Genomic DNA, 6,849 nt, shown 5'->3' with positions numbered 1-6,849 from the left:
AATTCCTCCCCAAACCATGATAGAGACAGCGCGAAAGCTTTCAGTTTGACAAAAATTAACCTGATTACACGCCTCTCTGATGAATACAGACAAAATCTTGATTTTTGTTTTTATGCTTATTCGGACATTGGGAGCAGCCAACAGATCTGTTTGCAGCCTTCGAGCGGTGGTATCCCTAATTATTAACGCCGTTAACCTCAAATAACGATAATCTACTAACGAAGTTAGCCTTCCGCGGCTTGTCCAGATCTTCTGATTAGCTGCCCTGCTTCTTGGTAGCGAATAACAACTTCAAGCTTCTTCATTCGTCACATGTCTTGTTAAACGTTGAGGCACATCCATTATTAACAAAATAAATTTAAATTTTCACTATACAATAACACAATTTACTTAGAAAGTTCTCGATCTCAACGCATTCTCCAAGACAGAAATGATTTACTCGAGCATATGTAAGAAATTGTGATATTTTTTGCCCATGATAAGAAACCAGAAATATCTATTCAGTTGATACATATACAGATTGTCCCAAAAAATTAAGTATTAAAAATATCTTAAAATACCAGTGATGTGATAATTTTTGTGGGTTGTACATTAGGTTCATAGTTAAAAAAAGTCGTACAGCTGGTCGTACGAATTAGTACTGGTTTTATCTCTATCGTCAGTAAAACAATATAATTTTAACTGGATAGCGATCTCTCTTATTTTTAATGATGATTTTGATAAAATACTTGCCATAGAATCCCTTTCTTCGGGAAATGAAATAGACTTATAATACAAAACTAAAAAATAGAAATAGAGTGGAATCAAATAACATACTGACTGAGGATAATCGAAATTCCATAGATGAGTTTACCATCGTCTGAAAGCCCGTTAAGTTATGCGCAGAAGACATGTTTTATCTGCTGCCAATAACCACCATAGTCTCAAGAAAAAAAATAAGAAATTCACGTGTTTCTACGTTTTTCTATTAAATTAATAAAAAAAAATATATGACGCAAGTACGTATGTTTAATGTATTGGATAACGATGCTTACAATTCTCATGAAGTTATAGTTAGAATAGCATTTTTCGCTTTAACTTTCATTCTTTTCAAATCCTGTAAACTCAAGGCTATAAAGTAAACATTTTCACTTCTATTCAACAAAACTGGTTGCTTCAATTGTCCCTCTTTAAACTTTAATTCGCAGAAAAATCTTCTTTCTTTCGGTCCACAGAAAATGGCCTTCCATTGAACATAATCATCAATGAATGTAACATAACAATAAAATATACCTCGCTCTTCGTTTACCAAAAAAGCCTCTGGAATATTTTTAAAAGTGACAATAAACGATTCCAAAATTTTCTTTGTTCCGTGAATAACTTTTAAATGATTCCACATGTGTTTAAATTGTCCCTCAAAATGACAACTTTCAATAGGGCACTGATAATCACAAAAAGTGCAATAAGCTTCGTGGTCGTAAAGGTCATCATTCAATAACTTTTGTGGGCAACCATATTTTTTATATTTACACGGCAACAGAAATTTTCCGAAGTTTTCTTCCAATCGAATGTTCCTATGGTAAGTAACTTTCTCTGAACAAATAGGGCACAATCCCGGTTGACATTTTTGACAAAAATTATGGCCATTGCGACAAAGAAATATTGGAGGTATCAACGGTACAAAGCATTCTGTACAATTAGGTGAGGAATCCGTATCTATCTCTGAAATTGCCCCTAAACTAAGAGTACTTTTAGCTCTTTGTATGTGTCTTCGTTTTATATCGTCCACACTGATAGTTTTCGAGCGAGAAAGGGAAACATCTGGATTCTTAGAGCCGTTTTTATACCATTTTCCTCCAACACTTGATTGACTTCCACTATTGGATAAAGGTAAATGTTCAAAACCGGTCATATTATAATTCTCTTCAGTTAGTCCAACGTCTTCGTATTCACCTTGTTCTATAATTCTCTCATTTGATTCGACTTGACTGACAAAAACGTCATCAGTTTCATCATCTATATCTTTGTTAATATTAAATGTACATTCTACAGCGGTAATGGTTCCAATATCTTTTTCCAATATTGCTAAGTCTACGGTTATACTGCCATTATTGTTAACAGATATATATCCAGGATGGCATAGATCGTAATTGACCTTCAGTAGTACATGATAGGTTATTTTTTTAGAAATCGCTTCCGGACCAAGATACCTTAGTTTAATTTCCATTATATTGTCAAATATCTTAGTTTGTGCAAGATAAATTTCATCTTCAACGAATAGTAGCCTGTTTTCGGACAATATTGCGAGATCAATGAAAAATGTGTCGCTGAAATGTAAAAGGTCATCGTGTTCTTCTTCAAAATGGTGCAAAATATCTTCCGATTTACCTTCCCACGAGCACGCATATTTTTTGTCGGTAGGACACAGATAGATCAACATATCTGAAAATAAATAGAATTGTTATTAAGGTGTAAGATTCAGGTGTATTGAGCAATTTATCTAACAATTTAAAATTTTGGAACAATAATTCAGAATAATTAGGTATAGAGATAATAACTTTCTAAAAACATTGTGGAGTATGCAGAGCTGGATTTTAGGATGGACATATTTTATTATGACATTTTTAATCGTACTATAATGAATGTATTCATCCTGATGGACATTCTACGAACAACCAACTTTGTTAATTTTACTACCAGTTCCACCTTCATCATCTCCATCACATTCTTACCAAATTGAAATAAACGAAAGTGAGTGAAATGATCCTGATTGCATACTACCTCGATGAAAGGTATACTTGATCAAATGGAGTTGATTGTCAATGTAGGACCTCAAACAGTCGAAAATATAGATCATCTGCTCATAGAAAAATCCATAAGTCAATAAACAGTCGTTATAACGTTCTTTAAAGGACGGAGTATCTGTATATTGGGTTATTTATTCAATAAACTAATTTTGATACCTGTAGATTTGCGCATTATAACTTATATCATTCGAGACTATTAACTAAGTAACTGATTACCTAAGAAATCCTGTTTCCATAGAAATATTAACCTTGGGCAATCGGGAAAGGCCTAGTTATCTTCATTTTCTAGTAATAAAACATCCAACAAGGTGAGCTGGGGCTCGTTCGGTTTCCATTGTAAATTGTATTTTAAAAATTCTTAGAGTTTTTCTGGTTCATGACTCCAGATTACAAATGTATCATCCAACTGTCTGAACTATACCTTTGGCTTATAGAATCTATTGTTGAAGACTTGTTCTTTGAATATATACTATGCTGGAATTTCTGGTACGGTTGGTGATATTCATACTGAATACACTGTTTTCACCAAGATGACACCAACACTCACAATTACACTATCTGGCGCGCGTTACGATAACCAAGTTATCGTCTCAGAGACTGAAGGTAGTGTACAGTTTACCCTCAGTCTCTGAAGACGATAACTTGGTTATGGAAGCGCGTGTCAGACAGTTTAATTGTCAGTGTTTGTGTAGTGGTGCGTACAACCATTATTTACATAAGAATTACAATCATAATCCTGGTTAGAAATACGGTAGTATTATAAATTATAACTTATATTTAAATTTGACCCAAGTGATCTTTAGTATTTGAACACTATATTATGAAATAATCGAAAAAACAAATGTGACAATGATAGTTCAAGTTATACTATATCTCTGTTGTAAATCTCATTTGTCCAAATTAAATGGATTCGTTGTAATCAAACTTTTACGCCAACTCTTCGTTTCCGCAAAAAGTTGAATACCTCAAGAACGGCAAAACCTAGGTACATGGAATATCGTTCGAAGTTGACCTAATTTTTCCATGTAGAATCCCAAAATGTGACCAAATATAGGGTGTATATAGCATACGAGAAAAAAATATCAACTTAGAAACAGTATTTGTAATGATGAACCCAAGGTCTCTGTCAAATTTCAGATCTGGAGGATTTCTGATATTTAATCCTCAAAAATAATAAAGCAGTTGGCCCAGACGTGATCCCTCCAGAAAAACTTGATCGACAGGTCACTACTCCAAATAGTGGTTATGTTCAGCTCTCACCCTCCTACTTAGGAAGACTAAGGTAAAAAAGTGCGAAGTTCACATACTTATTAGCGTGGTGAGTTATATCTCAAAAATATTCCAAAACAATCGTGCACCAAAAATACGAAATAGACTTAAGCGACGCACAATTCTAGTTTAGACAACGATTAGATACACGAAAAGCAGTAATCGCCACGCAAGTACTATTATAAGAGTAGAATTGCCATTGACAGCGAAAAGATACCACAAACTAATGCAGCTCCTCAAAGAATCGACATAGATCAGAAGGACATTGGCTGCATTGAAAACTTAATTTGGAACGGTGAAACACAAGTGTAAATAGATAATAATATGTCCAATACTATAAAAATTAAAAGAGGACCAAGACAAAAATTTCTTCTGTCTCCACTCATGTTTAATTTATTTTCGATGGCAATTTTTCAGGAGGCTCTGGAGAACCTGGATATAGGAGTTATGGTTAGGTAAGATTGAAAGCCGGAGAGAGATCGGAAGATCTAAAATTTCTTTGCTGCTAAATATCAGACAATGGTCAGTCCTGCACAATATATAGTCCTTAATAATACATTCCTCAGGGAATAGAGTCATCACTGTTATCACAAAACAACCATTAATGGATTGCATTAGAAGAAAAGGAAGATATCCTTCCTTTATACGGTCTTTTAACGAGTAACATACATAACGAATTTCGTGAATTAGTTTTTGGATAAAAGCAACTGCAAGTTGTTGCCATAGGCTTCCCAAAAAAGACTCAGTTAGCACTCACGTACAATTCTACACATAGTAACTACATCGAAAAGTATATGTAGAAAGAAATTACTACGCAAAATGTATTTTTTTGTAGAGGTATACCAAAAACGAATTATCGCTGTTCACAAGTTAACGGAAATATACACGTTAGTAAACAAAAGTGAATACTTACTAGTAAATATGTTTATTGTTTCTCACAGCTGGCACATGGAAGTCTAGTTTGGTCTAGTTAACATAGAATATATAATTTGAGTATTTTGCGATAAGAAATTTAACGATTTAACACAAAATGAGATAATCTTATCAGTATTTACCCATTTGATACATACGCGTCATGAAGTGAAGGGTGCGAAACTGTTTGCAAAACTTCAATAAACTGATAAGATAAAACGGGTACCTACTCGAAATTTAAATTTTATACTTAATACTGTACGCGTTTAACAAAAAAATGAAAATGAATATTGTCGTAGGAGGAAGTAATTTATTGAGGATATTGTGATTTTAATCTTTTAAAATATTGAGAATGAGAATAAATATAGGGTAATAAAAAAGTAATTCATTCATAATTCATAAAATCTACAATGTGCGTTTTTCGAAAAAATGTAAAAACATGTGAAACAGTTTATTTTGTTCTGCATCTTTTAGTGTAAGTCGAAAAAATAAGACATCAAAATTGTAAAAGTTATAACGTCATCAATATTTTTTAAATAGAAAGCTACTTTTTTTATTTTATTGCATAAAGATTTTTTTCTGCATTATGATAAAATAATTTAAGTAGGGATACTGAATTTCAATTTCAAACATTCTCTGTTAAAATTTCTTCCAATCCTTTTGTATTAATAGAATTGAAAAGTACCAAAGCAAATTATCTTTTTTTGATTTTGGTTAAAGGTAGTTAGTAGGTTGAACCTATGTCGGTTAGATAACCTATCTACAAATCTCTTAACCTACATCCTCACATGAAAGTCCTTTCCTTTTTGTATCTTTAGATGTTGAGTGGAAAATGAATTGAACGATGTACAAGGAGATGAGACTGGCTATCTTTTGTTGGATGCAATGAAAATAATCAACCGCGATGTATGTTCTTCCTATATCAATTGCAATATAAAAACCCTTGCTGATAATTTTGTTTAATCTACCATAGGCGTGGATACCTCATTTTATAAATTTATTATTTTTATGAATACTTTTACTATACTGTATATGTTATGCGAGAAAGTATTCTTTAAAAGGCAATCGAATTATTATAATTTGGACGGCATTATATGCCGTTATTTAGACAGATGCACTAAATTGTAGTCCTACTTGGAACTTGGAAAATAATAATTATTATACCTCGTTAACTTATCTAAGTGAATATTAAATACGTAAATAGACGAGTAAAATGTAGCTGCCTGTAAGGGAGTTTGGTTTAAACAGGGTACCAGACGTGAACTGAGCCCTATTTGTACTCCATTCGTTTTTTTTTGGATAACGAAATTTCAAGCAAAAGCAAAGCAAAAAATATAAAGGAAAATGAATTCTTTGCAATTAAAACACAAGAAGATAAAACTTTCAATTCCATAGTATATTTTTGAAGAATAAACATGGTAGCCAGAATCATCTAAACTAGAGTCATCATTTGATTGAATTATGATGGGTTTTAAAGAGGGTAATACCACATACTCATCTTCTTCTTTGATAGCAACTTCAACACAGGTTTTCCAAAACTCATGGCGGTTTGCTACTATAACTTTCCTCAATATTTTTCACGATAAAAACATATTTTAGTATTTGAGAAAAGCAATTTTTTTCTTTCAGTCTTGACTCAACAATTCTAAAGCTTATTTAGAAAGATTTAAATATTTTACTGAATAATCTAACTCATTTCGGGAAAAGATTTTTGGCTCTTTAAACATATTGCCATTTAGTCCTTTTTTATTGTGTTTATATCGTTTACGTTCAAGCTATAAAAATAATAAAAATAAAATAAAATAAATAAAATAAAAATAATAAGTTTTTGAGAAGATTTCGTGGTTCTCGTTAAATAGTCTGTGCTACAAATTTTTAGAAA

The 6,849-nt window shown here is 32.3% G+C and overlaps 1 protein-coding gene across 1 annotated transcript; it reads right to left on the bottom strand.

The window, feature by feature from the left end:
- Nucleotides 1–988: 988 nt before the first annotated feature.
- On the bottom strand, nt 989–5,258 carry LOC130896349 (uncharacterized). Its single transcript, XM_057804363.1, has 2 exons — nt 4,969–5,258; nt 989–2,421 (listed from the first exon to the last, which is right to left on the bottom strand). Exon 2 carries the CDS (start codon nt 2,417–2,419, stop codon nt 1,040–1,042), a length of 1,380 nt encoding a protein of 459 aa, XP_057660346.1. The 5' UTR covers nt 2,420–2,421; nt 4,969–5,258; the 3' UTR covers nt 989–1,039.
- Between the last annotated feature and the right edge of the window lie 1,591 nt (nt 5,259–6,849).

Source organism: Diorhabda carinulata, chromosome 7, assembly GCF_026250575.1.
Source record: "Diorhabda carinulata isolate Delta chromosome 7, icDioCari1.1, whole genome shotgun sequence".
NCBI classification, from domain to species: Eukaryota; Metazoa; Arthropoda; class Insecta; order Coleoptera; family Chrysomelidae; genus Diorhabda; species Diorhabda carinulata.
Note: the sequence above shows the minus strand (reverse complement) of the source record. Positions and strands in the feature narration are given on the sequence as shown.

Coding starts and splice junctions, on each gene's coding strand:
- LOC130896349 (XM_057804363.1), bottom strand. CDS start 2,419: ATGTTGATCTATCTGTGTCCTACCGACAAAAAATATGCGTGCTCGTGG.